The 16,203-nt window shown below is 40.6% G+C and overlaps 1 protein-coding gene across 4 annotated transcripts in view; it reads left to right on the forward strand.

Annotated features, from left to right (window-relative positions):
* CP (ceruloplasmin) overlaps positions 1-16,203 on the forward strand; it is a 58,356-nt gene that overhangs the window by 28,081 nt on the left and 14,072 nt on the right. For 3 of the 4 annotated variants that reach the window (XM_036115616.2, XM_078070543.1, XM_036115619.2), the window contains 9 exons: positions 1,687-1,837; positions 3,080-3,292; positions 4,419-4,626; positions 6,424-6,563; positions 7,700-7,828; positions 10,554-10,660; positions 12,118-12,334; positions 12,734-12,873; positions 14,005-14,167. In XM_036115616.2, coding sequence (XP_035971509.2) covers positions 1,687-1,837; positions 3,080-3,292; positions 4,419-4,626; positions 6,424-6,563; positions 7,700-7,828; positions 10,554-10,660; positions 12,118-12,334; positions 12,734-12,873; positions 14,005-14,167 — 1,468 coding nt within the window. Of the gene's footprint in view, positions 1-1,686; positions 1,838-3,079; positions 3,293-4,418; positions 4,627-6,423; positions 6,564-7,699; positions 7,829-10,553; positions 10,661-12,117; positions 12,335-12,733; positions 12,874-14,004; positions 14,168-15,304; positions 15,519-16,203 lie in introns of all 4 variants that reach the window. The other variant, XR_013447037.1, reaches the window with a different exon arrangement.

Consider the following 16,203-nt stretch of genomic DNA (forward strand, 5'->3'; position numbering starts at 1 on the left):
CATCTATTTTTATTTGGTTTTACTTAAAATAAAAAGTATTTCTGGGGTGCCTGGGTGGCTCAGTTGGCTAAACAGCCAACTCTTGATTTCAACTCAGGTCATGATATCAGGGTCATAAGCCCAAGCCTCAAGTCGGGCTCTACACTGGGAGTGCAACCTGCTTAAGATTCTCTCTCCTTCTGCTTCTCCCCTCCCCCCACCCCTGTGCACACGTGTGTGTTGGGCTCTCTTTCTCTAAAAAAATTAAAAAGTAAAAGTATTTCAGACTCTCAGTTTATATGTTTAGTGTATTCCATACATTATGCCTTGTTGTTATGGACGTTGCTTATTAAATACTTAGTAATTCATGTTTGCTTCCTCTCTAAGAGTTATTAGGATCAAATATGATCTTCCTTTATTAGTACTTTTTAGTTTTGTTGCATTATGATCAGAAAATATGACCTGTAAACTTTTCACTGAAGTTTACTCTATAGATAAGAATACAAGTGACTGTAGCAGTCCTCTATTACAATCCCTACACATGTGAGAATGTATTTTTGTTGTTCTTTGCTAGGTATAGAATTTTTGTATTGTAATCTTTTCCCCTCAAAAACATAAATGCTACTCCATCTTCTTCTGATATTTATTGTGCTAGAGAAGTCCAGTGTTTGTGATAACACTTTTAGAATGACTTATTGTAGAAATTTGTCTATGTCTGAATCTCAAAAATTTTGCCAGAATATTTTTAAGCATAGATCTCTATGACTACTTTTGCCTTGTTTTCAGTGAAGCTTTTGAATCTGAATTTTCTCTTCATGGTGGTAAACATTTCCATTATTATTTATTATCATTATGTTTTCCCCTTTTATAATTTCTCTCTTTCTGAAATCATTACTATGTACATATTTTTCATCTTTGAATCTTTTCTTCTGATTTATGGGAGCTGTCTTAAAATTATCTCCGTCACAGAGGCCCCTGGGTGGTGTAGTCAGTTAATTGTCAGATTCTTGGTTTCAGCTCAGGTCATGATCTCAGGGTCATGGGATTGAGACCTGCATCAGACTCCATGCTCAGCGCAGAGTCTGCTTGAGACTCTCTCTCCCTCTGCCCCTCCCTCTGCTCTCTCTCTCTAATAAATAAATTTTTCAAAAAATTATCTCTCTCACTGATTCAGTTTTCAATAGGATCTAACCTTTAGGTCTCTGCTTTTGTTAGATTTTAAAAATTTGATAATCATATTTTTCATCTGAAAGAAAAAAGACATGCAATAATATCTAAACTTTTCTTTGAGGGAGGATCTAGTTTTCAGGGGCTCATATGCTTTGATTTCTTAGACTGCCTTCTTCTGAACTACTGAAACATTTCAGTAGACCAGACAGCATCTCTGCTTGCTTATGTTTCACCAGGGACAGGGGGAGAGGAAGTGAGAATGTTTGTCCAGATGACTGGCAGGAAGGTGGGGAGAGGAGTCAGAACTTGTAGGTGCAGAGAGAGACTTAGATCATGTTGAACCAAAACCTACTACACAGATAGTAATGAAAACTCTGGTAATCAACTGGGCTACTTCGTGAGACCCATCTACAAAGAGGAATGGAAAGTTCTTAACCTTCCTTTGGTGAGTTTGTGCCCAAATAGTATTGTGTGCATGGAAGTCTTTCTACTTCACTTATCCTATCTTCACCTCATTGTTCTTGTTTTGATTTACAGAAAAATGTAGACAAGGAGTTCTACCTGTTTCCCACAGTGTTTGATGAGAATGAAAGTTTACTCCTGGATGAAAATATTAGAATGTTTACAACTGCACCTCATCTGGTGAATAAGGAAGATGAAGACTTTCAGGAATCTAATAAGATGCACTGTAAGTATACACCATCTGCCAATATTAAATTACTCCAGTACTGCTCATGTAATGCTTTTAATGAAACCAAAATGCTAATAGCTTTGCCCATTGATTAATTTTCAACAAACGATTAAATACAACTCTGAGGATAATATTGATATTTAAGGTATCAGTCAATTATTCTTCATTTCACTTAATCTAGAATAATAAAACATATAAAATATATCAATTAGATGCATGGTCCTTAAAATGTTGTCCCTGGATCAGCAGCTTTAGCATGACCCAGGGACTTGTTAGAAATGCAAATTCTTGGGCCCCAACTCCTACCTACTGAACCAGAAACTTTATGGCTGGGGCCAGCAATCTCTATTTAACAAACCCTCTACATCAGGTAATATATGCGTAAGTTTGAGAACTACTGGATTAGATACTCTTCTCATCTGTGGTTTAATAGTGACAGCCTCATTTTATTATTCAAAATGAAGAAAGATATGTTCTCTGTTGTCAATGAACTTCAATGATTCTCACCCTTGACTACAAATTAGAATCCCCTGGGTGTCTTATTAAAACTGTTAAAACTATTTTTTAAATGCTCAGGGCAACCTCCAGAAATTTTTATTTAATTGGAACCTAGCATCAGATTTTCTCTTTCGTTTCCAGTGTAATTCCAGAGGTTTAGAGACAGTGAGCTAATTGTTCAGGATATCCACACTGCTAATGGACTACATGTGAAAATCACTGTAGTAAGAGGAAACAAATGTAAAGTTGTGTTACAAACCGATGTTGTTTTTTAATTGAATCAATACTAGTAACAATCATGATAACATTCCTTTTGAGTTTGCATTTTTACATTTTGGAGAAGTCAAGACTATTACCTATTAGTAACAGCAGTGAGAGAAAACTTCCTGCATTCACTCTTCCTCGTCATTCGTGATGAATCGGAGAGTTTTCCATCCAGAGCAACAAACACGTTCCCAGTCTACAGTGCCCAGGAATAGCTGTTATTATTCATTCATTTGGGTGCTCACAAATCTGACTCTTGAGAGAACTAAGAAGTGGCTAGTCCCCTTCCAGCCAGGGACTGCTCTGGGGGTGCTGGGTACAGCAGAGACACTCCTGACACATAAAGGGGAGGGGAAGGCATGAACGGGTCTTTCAAAAATTAGATCAACAAAGTTGGTTCTAGAAAATCTGGGAGGTTGTCATGTAGGAGGACAGATGATAAACCACTTTCAAAATACCATTTCCCAACTTTTACAGCCATGAATGGATTCATGTACGGGAATCAGCCTGGTCTCAACATGTGCCAAGGAGATTCAGTCATGTGGTACTTATTCAGTGCTGGAAATGAGGCTGATGTACACGGGATTTACTTTACCGGAAACACGTATCTGTCAAAAGGAGGAAGAAGAGACACAGCAAACCTCTTCCCTCAAGCAAGTGTTACACTCCTCATGCAGCCTGATGCTAAAGGTGCATTTCTTTAAGGTCAAGACAAGTCTCCATTGAATGGATTCATGTCATTTTGGTTTAAAATCCTGTGTTGGGTGCTAAACTCATCCCTTCCCCAAGCCTCCAAGTGTGTGCTCTTCCTTCCCTTGAAGAGCATGTCCGGGCCACTATTAGCTAAGTGTGTGGCAGATAGGTCTGTTTCCTGCTTATTGAGGGGAGGGGAGGGAGTGACAGGTGAAGAGTAGACTGTGGTTCCTCCCATTTCCACATAGTAGAATCCTCAGGACGCTCTCTTTTTAAGTTATGGTCCTTTTAAAGATAGCTGGCAAGTCAGACTAGAAAGGGAATGACTTCTGTAACAGCTCTGTCATCTCTCTGTAGCCTTCACGTAATGTTGGCTTGTTGGCTGTTTGCAGTTGAGTGTCCTGTGCTAGAAGGATAGCCATGCAACCTCAGAGATTTCTGCAGGCCTGGTTCTGAGTGAGTAAAACAAACTGAAACAAAAAAGCAAGGACTTTAACCAAAACGTGAAACACACTAACTTGCTTCAGGCTTTATCTGGTTCATCATATGCCACTACAACGTAAGACAAATCCAATGTCACCTCTTCCTTTATTCATTAGACAAGTGTAAATACAACAGTATTTTAAAGCATCTGTTCTTGTGAAGTAGAAATTCTAATGCAAGGAGACAGACAAGAAGCAAGTATAAATATATATATATGTATATATATATATATATATATATATATATATATATATATATATAGTGGTTATAAGTACTACAAAGAAAAACAGGGCAGAAAAAGGGACTGGAGACTGATGGGGGAAGGTGGGTAACAATTCTCTGAGATGGTGACAATTAACAAGAAGCTTGAATAAAGTGAGGACATGAGCTATGTAGCTATTCTGGGGAGGAGTGTTCCAGGAAGAGGAAACAGCAAGGGCAAAGGCCCTGAGGCAGGCACACACTTGACCTGTTCTAAGAACAGCAAAGAAGCCTCTGTGACTGGAGCAGAGTGAGTGGTAGCTGATGTGATCATCCAGGTGAGCCACATTGAGGACTTGGGTGTTGACTCTGAGTGAGTTGAGAAGCCATAGAAGGTGCTGAGCGAAGCAGTGATGTGCTTTCTTATTTACCATCCCAGGGACTTTTGAGGTTGAATGCCTGACAACCGATCACTACACAGGAGGCATGAAGCAAAAGTACACGGTGAACAAATGCAAGCAACAGATTGACGATCCAAGCTTCTACCTGGCAGAGAGGACCTACTACATTGCAGCAGTGGAGATGGAATGGGATTATTCCCCAAGCAGGGAATGGGAACGGGAGCTGCATCGCCTACAAGAACAAAAGTAATTCTCCAGACTCTGATTCCCAATTTTTTTTTTTTAGTTTTCTCTTTCAGAGAATTAAGAATTATGCTAAATTTTAGAAAAACAAACAGTTGCATTAAACAGTAACAATGGAACAATAACAACAGAACAGTAACAAAATGTTTCCCAGGAACCTTTCCTCATTAATTTCTGTTCTCGCAATTTTCTCACAGGAAAATTTCCACCTGTCTCATTTGATTCTTTGTAGTCACTCATCTTCCTTTCTTTTCCGTTGGATTGTCTTCTTATATTCATGTGCCCTATCTTGCTATTGATTTTCAAACTTGAACAAAAATTAATGCCTAAATCAAAGCTAAAATATTATTTTCCTTATCAACCATTTGCTGCTTCTCTTATTTTTCCTCCAGAGTTCCTTATCAGTTCAGTAATCTGTTCTGTCATATTCTTAAAACTATTATGTGTGAAGAATATTTTAAATTCTTGAGAGTAGGGATGCCTGGGTGGCTGAGTTGGTTAAGCGTCTGCCTTCGGCTCAGGTCATGATCCCAGGATCCTGGGAACGAGTCCCGCCTCGGGTTCCCTCCTCAGCGGGGAGCCTGCTTTTGTCTCTGCCTGCCGCTCCCCCTGCTTTACTCTCCCTCTCTGACAAATAAATAAATAAAATCTTTAAAAAGAAAATTCTTGAGGACAGTATAGTAGACATGGTCTCTGTCCCCTAAGAACTTATAGGAAAATATACTTCAAAACCACCAATAACATGGACATTATGGAAATGTAAAAAATAATAAGTTCATTGTGAATAAGTGTAAGTAAAGCATCATTGTTGAAGCTGCAGAAACTGCATGTAAAACAGTATCACCAGAGACTTCTTGAAGACTTTTCCAAACACTTTGCCCTCTATCATTTCACATGTCCCACACTAACCTTTCATGGATATGATCTGAGAGATCAGGATGGACATGTGTGCAGATCTGGGGTGCACAACATCTCTGGTAACCTACAGCTGAGCAAAGCTTAGCTGGTTAGTTTGACTTCGATGGGGAGTATGATTTGCAGTATAAAGGAGTAAAAGGTTATTTTAAGAGGGGGTGGGGGGTAAAATAGTCAAAAGTTTACAAGAGCTGGCACACTTGGGTGGCTCGGTTGGTTGAGCAGTCAACTCTTGATTTTGGCTCAGGTCATGATCTCAGGGTCCTGGGATCGAGACCCACTTCAAGCTCTGTGCTCCATGGGGAGTCTCTTTGGGATTCTCTCTTTCCCTCTCCCTCTGTCCCTTTCCCTGCTTGCAATCTCTTTCTCTCTCTCTAAAATAAATAAATAAAAATCTTTAAAAAGAAAAGAAAAATGTACAGGAGCCATGAGGAGTCATTGCAAACTTAAGATAAAGGGAGTGGCTGAAAACACTGGGCCATATTGGCTCTTATAAACCAGAAACACTGCAGGAACCAGAGAACACTTCATCAGTGAAATCTGGGCTCAGAATTTTAGGGCTATAGAGAAACTTTAGAGATCATCTCATCTCATACTTCATTTTGGGGGTGAGGAAACTGAGGATCCACCAGGCAATGACTAGCTGGAGGTCAGCTAGTGCCAGTCAGCACAGGTCTCAGATGGCTTCACTCCCAGAAAGGAGCACTTTCTACCAGGTCTATCTATTTCTAAAGTCTTATTCTTTCTTGCTGGAATGGGAGAATGCTATTAAAAATCAGCATAATTACTTGAGTGAAAACTATATTTTTATTCAAAATTTAAAACTCAATTTCCACTTTCATTAAGACAAGTACTAACCTTAGTTATGTGTGTGTTTTGTTGAAGTGTTTCGAATGCATTTTTAGATAAGGAAGAGTTTTACATAGGCTCCAAGTACAAGAAAGTTGCATATCGGCAATACACTGACAGCACGTTCAGAGTTCCCGTGGAGAGAAAGGCTGAAGAAGAACATCTGGGCATTCTAGGTACGCTAATCATCGGGTGTGGGGTAGCGATGTGGGGCTCTGTGCAGTGAGAGTACGTGTCCAAGGGTTTAATTTCTCAGTTCATAGTCAAAGGTATTCAAATAAAAATAAAAGTTATGCAATAAAAACGAGAAGCCTGTGTTTACTGAAGAATATGACCAAAATTTTGCTTATTTTTCTCAGAAACAATGTATTATCACATATACTAATGAAATTGTATGTATTTGGTGTTCATCAAATTGATGCCTGTCGTTTCGGTGAAATTCCTAGAAATTAGTTCTAGTGAAAGTCTTCACCAAATTCTCCCTGTTATTCCACCTCTCTCCCAGCTCCCAAATCATAGCTATTTGCTTTTAAAATTGCCATCTAGTGATTAACTCCAAGAGAAAAAAATGTACACATAGACAAGGAAATAAAGAAAGAAAAAAGTGTTACCATACACAAGGCATGGGGAAAGTTGCTTTCGATTTTTCAGGAATCCTTTTAAGAGAGAATGTCTAAGAACCTGACCAACAGTGGTCTTGGGAATTTTCTTGAAAATCATCAAGTGCAGGGGACTTCCCTCCCAACCTCATCATATTTCCATACTAACAGAATACCTTGGCGCGTGTTATCCTCAGCCCCTGAAATAAGACACCCAAGGGGGAATGGCATTGTTGCTGGGTTGTAGAAATTCTTAGCAGCAGACAAGCTAAGATTGGCTAGAGAATAAGGTAGAAATGGGAGGGGTGGCCCCACCCACCCTTCCAAATGCCACAAATTCACACTCAGGAAGGCCCGGAAGTCCAAATGCAGAGAAATGAGAGCAAGTGTTACCCAATGACTCTTGGCCAGGGTAGGGTCACTGCTGACTCACCAGGATTAGGCCATTGCCCTGCAGGGCACTTTCAGGCCAAAACCTCCCGTAAGACTCTTGATGAGAGATACACCCCTGGTTTCCATTTATAGAGATAACCATTCCTCATGCTTTTATTCTGAATCCTCCGAGACCAGGTGTAAATCCAAGAGTAGTATGGTATGAAGCCACACACACTCCTGCCTTCATGCTAAGAAAGTTACCTGATCTTTGCTTCTTTTACTGAGTTAGAACTTCTCATCCAATAGGTATATAAACCATTCTTTTTTGCTCTTGCCAGGTCCACAACTTCATGCAGATGTTGGAGACATAGTTAAAATTATCTTTAAAAACATGGCCACAAGGCCCTACTCAATACATGCCCATGGGGTGAAAACAGAGAGTTCTACAGTTACTCCAACTTTACCAGGTACTTATGGCGGGGCAGGATGGGGGGGGGTGGTATTTTAATAGACTTTACAGGCTTTCCACAAATGACTATTATCAGAGACGTATTCCTTCCAAATGAGTGTCTTAAGGAAGTGAAGAAGGAAGTGGTTAAGATTGCATGCAGGGGAGTGCCTGGGTGGCTCAGTTGGTTGAGTCTGCCTTCAGTCTGGTCATGATCTCAGGGTCCTGGGATTAGCCCTTATGTGGGGCTCCCTGCTCAGTGGGGAGTCTGCTTCTCCCTCCCCCTCTGCCACTCATCCCCAGCTTGTGCTCTCTCTCTCTGTCTCAAATAAATAAATAAAATCTTAAAGAAAAAAAAAAGAGACATGCAAGGAGGTATATCTGTGTATACTTCTCTATGCACAAATAAGGAAAGGGAAGGGAAGGGAGAAAGAGAGAGGGGGCAAGAAAGAGAGAGACCCACAGGAGAACTGTAAGGAAAACATCTGTGAGTACTGGATATCTACAAATACTCAAGATGGAGTGAGCAGAGATGATCTCTCCATGCCCAGACAGCATTTACCGCACATTGTGTGTGGTTGAATGTTTCCATGACTGTAGCTGAAGGCAGGGTCCTAAGAGCAGAGACTGCCACGTGGAATTTTAAATCCCCCAATTCTAGCCCAGTATCTGGCATGTACTAGAAACTCAGTAACTTCACTTAACACAGTGCAAAAGCTGGAAGAGGTTAAATACACGTGTGTATTTCCTTTAATTAAAACTATGTTTTTCTTCTATTAGTTGGAAAGTTGGCTTCTAGGAAAGGACCATTTCTTAGTAATTTAGCAGTTCCCCAATATGGCAAGTGAGAAAAAATGAGTGAGAAAAAAATAAATTACGCTATAAAGTTGCTCGTGTCAATTCAGGGCATTAGAAATAAAAAGCCCTGCCCTTGTGACTCTCACATTCTTCCAAAAGAGATAAGCAAATTACATAGTATTAATTTATAAACAGTGCTATGAAAAAGATTAAAGCAGATGAGAGAGAGGAAGTAACAAGAGTGCTATTTTAGGTAGGGTGATCAGGAGGGCTTCTTTGAGGAGGTGCCACTTGTGAAGACACCTAAATACTAAGTCATGAGCCACAGGGAGTTACGGGGGAAGAGCATTGAAGGTCCCGAGATGGGAACAGCAAGGAGGCCAGAGGCCAGAGCAGAGCAAACAGGGGACAGAATGTGAGATGAGACCCAGGGAGGGCAGGGGGCTGGATGCAATAGGAGGAAAGGGAATCCTCGAGGCCATGGTTAGAACCTTACATTTTATACTATTAACCAAGCTGGAGATTGATGGTCTGAGGAACACTTTATAAAGGCCTCTTCTGGTTGACGTGTGGGTAAGTGACTGCAGAAACAGGGTAGAATAAAGGAACAGTTAGAGGACTATTGCAATAATCTGGGTTAAAAAAATGAGACGTGGACCAGGGTAGAAGTAGCTGAAGTGGTAAATTGTCATATTCTGGTTGTATTTTAAAGGTGGTGCTAACAATCCTTGCTGAAAGATCAGGCATTAGTAAACGTTAGGGAAGGAGGGGTCAAGGACAGTGCCAGGGTTTTGGACATCCACCATGGGTGGCAGAGCAGGTGGGGGAATGGAGAAGAGAAGGAAACATTATTTTTTGGCTTATGAGATTAAGAGTGTAGATGAAGAGATGATATGTTCAGGTGGTGAATCTATGCTTTATATTCTCAGTGAAAGATTCTGCTTACAAAAAGGGTGACAATGTAGGGGTGGGTAAGATGGAGGACTTGAAGAAAAAGGAAAAAGTCTACCACATCCCTTGAGACCATCCCTCCTGTCCTGCTTGATTCCCTAGAAAAGGTTTGTCAGAATCTGGCTAATGAAAGTCTGACAGCATGAATATGTAACCGTGAGGTCTACGTAAATGGAGTGGATGGTGAGTGGCCACAGCTAAAAGTCAAGGTCTGGTGAACTGCTGGACAGGAAACCCGGAGGTGACTGGAAGCAGAGATCAGCCCGGGGAAGAGCCCAGAGCACATGGAAGAGGGTCAAGGCCTTGGCAAGTTAGGAGGGTAGAGCAACTGGCTATCTTCAAAGTGTCAAGGTCCAGGGTGTGACAGTGTCCTGTATGTGACAGAGCTGGGACAGAACAGCGTATGGTATGACAGAATGGGACAGACCCGAGAAGAGGTCATTGTGACAAGTCAGTGACCCATGAGATCCCAAGAGCTAATGGCTCCTCACCAGGAATTCTGGAATCGCTAGGGATAATGGTAGAAAAGGAGAAAAGAAGGCCAAGTTGAGGCCAAGGGAATGACACAGGGCACGCAGGTACAAACACAGAGAAGGTTTGGGGAAGGTGCTCACATTGGGGGAAATGACTTGACGGTTGAAAACAGTGTTTTACAGAAACAGACTTCAAGCTAAAAAAAAGATCTCTTACAAAATACCTTCAAATTGTGATATTGGTATTGCCACATCCTGGCTTGGTGGTATTGCAGGTGTGTGTCGTGGTTAGTTAATTCATAACTGACAAAGAAGATCTAAAAGTATGTCTTACAGTTTGTCTTAACACTAAATCCCTGAAAACAATTTTGAGTGCTACTACTTTTTAACACTAATTACCTTGACATTTCCAGTTTCTAGGTCATTGGTTATTAAGACTTAGTGTGTGTGTGTCTGTGTGTGTGTGTGTATCGCAAATATATACCAAATATAACCAGATACATTAACACTTGATTTATTTAGGTGAAACTCGCACTTACATATGGAAGATCCCAGAAAGATCTGGACCTGGAATAGAGGATTCTGCTTGTATTCCATGGGCTTACTATTCAACTGTGGATCAAGTTAAGGTAAATTTTAAATCATTTGTTTTGTGAAAATCCCCAAATTAGACACATAGTTGAAGGAAGATGAGATTAGAGTTTTCCTGTGATCCAATTCTATCTTAAAATCCCAGGAAAGGAAGCTTCTCTACAATTCACTTTGGTTTCATTTTTCAGTTTGTTTCTTTTTAAGGATAGAGTTGTAAGTGTGTTAACCCTATGACTGCTGATTATGGGTAACAGAATCAAATATTAATAAGTACAGTGTTTTATTTCCCTTTTGACATAAAAATACATTAAACCCAAAGAACTGAGGTACATGATCTCAGAGCTCTATTAATGATAATAAAAGTGTTGATCTCAGTACTAGCACAACTAAAGCTATTTTATTGAATATTTCAAAGCCAACAAAACACTCAACAACTGCAAATCAGAACTTGTTCCAAGATTCTTTTGTAGAATTAAATCTCGAGTCCAAATCTCTCTCCTGAGCTCCAGACCTGTTTATATACCAGCCTACTGAACATCTCCATCAGCATGTCCCACCGGCACTGGAAACACAGCAACTCTAACATGGAATTGAGATCCTCCTCTACCTCTTGTATTTCCTGTTACAATAAGTGGCACCACGAGTTCCAAATCTACTCATTTGTTCAAGCTAGAACCCTGGGTATGAAGTATCTAGTTCTTCCCCCTGGCTCACACAGGCAATTCACCCACCTCCATAGAGCTCAGTCTATTTCTTCTCCCTGTCTCCATAGATTGGGTCCTCGTGATTTGCCTGACTACTGCAATGGCCTCCCACGCTCCAGTCTCTTCCTCCTTCAATCCTTCCTTCACTCACCACTAGGATGACTGGTCTAAAATGCAAATATGTTGCCATGTCATGTTCAAGTTTTCAATGGCTCCCTGTGACCCATACGATAGAGTCTAAAATTCCTGAACATGATAGAGCTCAAAGACCCTTCCAGACCTCATCTGTCATTATTGACACCCGCCAGACCAAACGTCTCATAGATTTGTCAGTTGTCATTTTCCTCCTCTGTGTTCATTAGCACCTTATGTACCTCCATCACAGCGAGTGATTCATTTCTCCCTCCTCTATTTTCCCTACTGGACTGAGTTCCTGGAGGGCACGGGCTTTGTTTGATTCATCTCTGGATTTTTAGAGACTAGCACTGTGCTTGATTTACGGAATAGGCCAACCAACACTGTTCGTTTGGGGTTCCTTTAAATTGCTGCTCATTAGCTGAGCCAATATTTGGCCCCTGCACGCACTTTTGTTACTTCAGCATCACCCATTTGACCTACCTACTACTCACGGTTAGTCCAACTTATCCACAAGTGGAAAGTGACTGACCTGACAGCACCATGTTAGGCAAAGTCTACAACTTAAATCGATCCCTCTGAAATTCCCGAGGTCCCAGTTCTCTGAAATCCTGACTTCTATCACAAAAATGACCAAAGTTTTTGCTTGTTTTCAGGATCTGTATAGTGGATTAATTGGCCCACTGATTGTTTGCCGGAGACATTACATGAAAGTATTCAATCCCATCACAAAACTGGAATTTTCCCTTCTGTTTTTTGTTTTTGATGAAAATGAATCCTGGTACATAGATGACAACATCAAAACATACTCTGAACACCCTGAGAAAGTAAACAAAGACAATGAGGAATTCATAGAAAGCAATAAAATGCATGGTATGAGACATTATTCCAGCCCTATGTTCCCCCTTTTCTTCTTTCAAATAAAATTAGTTTGGAGACTATTCATTTTATAGTAAACCAGTTCTGCCTCATGCTGTATGTGAGGTAGAATTCTGTTCAAAGAAAAACCACCTATTAACTTCTCTCCCCATTCCAAGGTCTCATTCTCTTTTAAATTCACAATTAGGATTATGGCTTTTGGTGCTAAAGGACTAGAAAAGCAGTGTGACCTTATTGACCCTAAAGTATTCATTTCCCAGTCTGTAGGGAAATAACTTCCATTATCTCAAAAAGATTCATATATTAACCTAGTAATCATATGGTCAGTGAAACAGCCATTGATTTAAAATATCCTGAAAAGTAATTAAAAAAAAAATCATGTGATTTCCCCAGCTATTAATGGAAGAATGTTTGGGAACCTGCAAGGCCTCACGATGCACGTGGGAGATGAAGTCAACTGGTATCTGATGGGAATGGGCAATGAAATCGACTTGCACTCGGTACATTTTCATGGCCACAGCTTCGGGTACCAGGTAAGAGTGATCCACGGTCATTATTCTTGCTCTATTGGAAAATGTTTTAATACAAATGAAAATATTTCCTCAGAGAGACTCATGAAAAAAAAAGTTTCAAGAGACAACTAAATTATATCCAAAGAGTGTGCCACACAGCAATTTCAGTTGCTGTTACCAACCTTTGTTACAAATTGGGCTCTTCGTTGGATTTATAGTTTTAGTGGGTTTTCGTGGAATTCTGCTCACATATTGCTGGCCAAGGCATTTGAATAGCATTGTTAGCAGAGAGGTTAGGCATGTTCACATAATGATGGATCAGAGAGTAGAGCCAAGACTTTATTATAAGCTTTACCAGTTCTAACTTCTGAATCTTAAACAGCCTAAAGTGAACAAGTTTATCATTTTGGTGTCGGGCAACTGATCGGTCTCTAGATCTCAACGCTGCTTTTGCTTCTCACCCAGTGCCGATTTCAGCAGGAGTCAAAAGCTCTCTTTCTTACCTTTGAGTTAATGTAGAAAATTCAGAAACTACCACAAAGCCCATTGCAGAAAAGGCCATTTTGTTATCTGTATTTTGCTTTACGTAGATGTTACCTTCTCAGCAGACTTTCAATTCTGTCCTTGCAGAAATACCCCCCAACTACTCTGTGTCTAGTCTAGACTCGACCTGAACTGCCTCTGGTTCTGGCTTCTCCATGGGCCTCCTTTCCTGCTCCCTGCATTCCCCTCCCTGCCATAAAGTTTCACGGACCAGCTAATCTAGAAGAGCTTCAGCAAAAGTGAGATTAGGACCGAAACGAGGCCACAGCTAAATTCCCTTGTGTAACTCAAGCACTCTGATAAAAGACAAACTGGATTTGAAGTGTAAGAGGCGCCAGGTGGTCCTAATGGATGAATGGACTCTCATCACATCTCCCCTTCACACCCACTTCGTGGCCCCTACTGCCAGACATTTAGCAGTACCAAGACCGCATACCTCACTGTTTGTTTCGGACACACAAATGTGCAGGGTCTCTCTCTCTCTTTTTTCTTTCTTTAACAGATTCATCCACTTTTCCCACTATCCCTGAGCTGGCCAATGAAAGATTATTTGAATGAACTCTCACATATAATAAACATTATATAATATTTGTCATTTTTCTAATTAAGCACAGGGGCATTTATAGTTCTGATGTCTTTGACATTTTCCCTGGGACATACCAAACTCTAGAAATGTTTCCAACGACACCTGGAATCTGGTTACTCCACTGCCATGTGACTGACCACATTCATGCTGGAATGGAGACTACTTACACGGTTCTACCAAATGAAGGTGAATATCGAGTTAGTAATTCTAGAAGTCACATAGCATGAATATAATTAAGATGCACTACTTTGCCTAAATACTTTCCCCAATATGAAGCATTCGTGAATTCGCTGCCCTGATTTCTTCCTTTCCTACCACCAAATAGGAATTTTGTTTTTACTGCTAAATGGTGTGGGATACTGCTTATCCTCTGAAAGCTGGTACTGATAACAGCACCAGAAGTCTCTCAGCTAATACAAATGACACCAATTTAAGGCAGTGCAATTATTCCTAAAACTGATATAAGGGAGTGGTCGTGTTATTTACCAAAAGACTAACAAAAGACACATTCAGAGTTTAATTTCTTTCTTAATAGAAAACATTTAACTTTTTTTCTAGGTCTGGTACACAAGAAACTCCTCCCCACCCCCCCCCCCAAAAATCAATATAATTTTAAATAGTCAATCAGGCAGAAATAATATCTTTCTCTACTTCTAGGGGTGAGGGGAAGTATTATTGATTACTGTTTGTCAGAGATTGTCTTAGTCCATTCAGGCTGCTCTAACAAAATATCGGACTAGGTAGTTTATAAACAGCATATATTTATTTTCACAGTTCTGGAGGCTGTTAACCTGAGATCGGGGTGCCAGCATGGTTGGGTGACAGCCCTTTTCTGGGTTACAGACTTCTTATTTTATCCTTGCATGGTGGAAGGGACAAGCTAGCTCTTTGGGGCCTCTTTGACAAGGGCACTAATCCCATTCACAAGGGCTCCACCCTCATGACCCAATCACCTCCCAAAGGCCCTACCAAGTTGCTGTCAACCATGGGCAATAGGTTTTCAACATAGGAATTTGGGGGGACACCAAGGTTCAGACTATAGCAAAGATCCAGGAAAAAAAAATAGAATCTGAATTCCATGTTTCCCCCAGCCCAGCAATAATACTCCCTCTTGAAGCACAGGAAACACAGGAGAAGGAACAGCCCTTTCCTGGGTAAAAAGTCACAGAATGTGTTCTATAGAGTGAAATCCTGCTGTGTGGTCGCAGGCTTTGGTGTTTCTTGGGTCTTCTGAGTTCAGAATTGTTGGAATTGGCGATGGCCAATCCAACAGGGGGAAATGATGTAGAGAAAACAATGCCTTGTGTTTCCTCTTTAAAACAGGCATTAAAGAGGACATATAAGTGGAAGAAAATATAGAAATAAATCTCTCAAAAATTAAAAGTCACTCAAAGATCAACCGTGAGTGCAAACGACCAGTTTTCATTTCTGCTCCCGGGTTTTACACAGACACCTCGTAACATGAAAAATGGTTCTCTTAAAGCCTTTATTACAAAGCGTGGGACTGGGAGTACCGGAACGCCAAAGACTGGCAGAGGTAAATAAACCGCTGGGTTCAGTGCTAGTCACTACGGAACAAGGTGAAGAGTCAAACATGAGAAAGAAAACTGCAGTGTTTAAAGAACATCAGCACACACGTAAGCCACCACACAAAACGATGATCCTGCTCTGAGGGAGCACTGAGGCAGGCATTCTGGAAATACATGTGTGCAAATGCCTCACGTGCAGAGGATTCCTCCTGTGGAATTAGCCTGGAAGGAGAGGGAGAGGATTGCTTGGTTAAGAGAAGGGAGATTGTTTTTAAAGCCTTAGAGAAAACTGTAGAACAAACTGCAAATGGGAAGGGAAAACACACATTGGGGAAAAGATTAAAGAGAAATTGGCTTCTACAAAAGGAAAAGGTATCGTATAGAGCGAAAGAAGGGGTAATGAACGAAAAAGATAGCTTGAACTATAAACAGAAAGATGGAGAGCCATGTTTACCAGTCTGAATTATCTTTAAATGAAAGTTTGATAAAGCTTTGGGTAAGTCTACATTAATTCTGAATCTTAGAAAATCTTCTGTCTACTCTGACACAGAAAAGGGAGCACAGGAGGTTAGAGTAAAATTGTTCAGTATTATGCACCAGGAGACAGGCAATTTCCACCACAATGAAAAAAATCACTAGAAAAGAACTGTAAATATCCTGATATACTTAATGGAATGCTTCATTTCCCCTACC

This window comes from Halichoerus grypus, chromosome 1 (genome assembly GCF_964656455.1).
Source record: "Halichoerus grypus chromosome 1, mHalGry1.hap1.1, whole genome shotgun sequence".
Classification (NCBI taxonomy): domain Eukaryota; kingdom Metazoa; phylum Chordata; class Mammalia; order Carnivora; family Phocidae; genus Halichoerus; species Halichoerus grypus.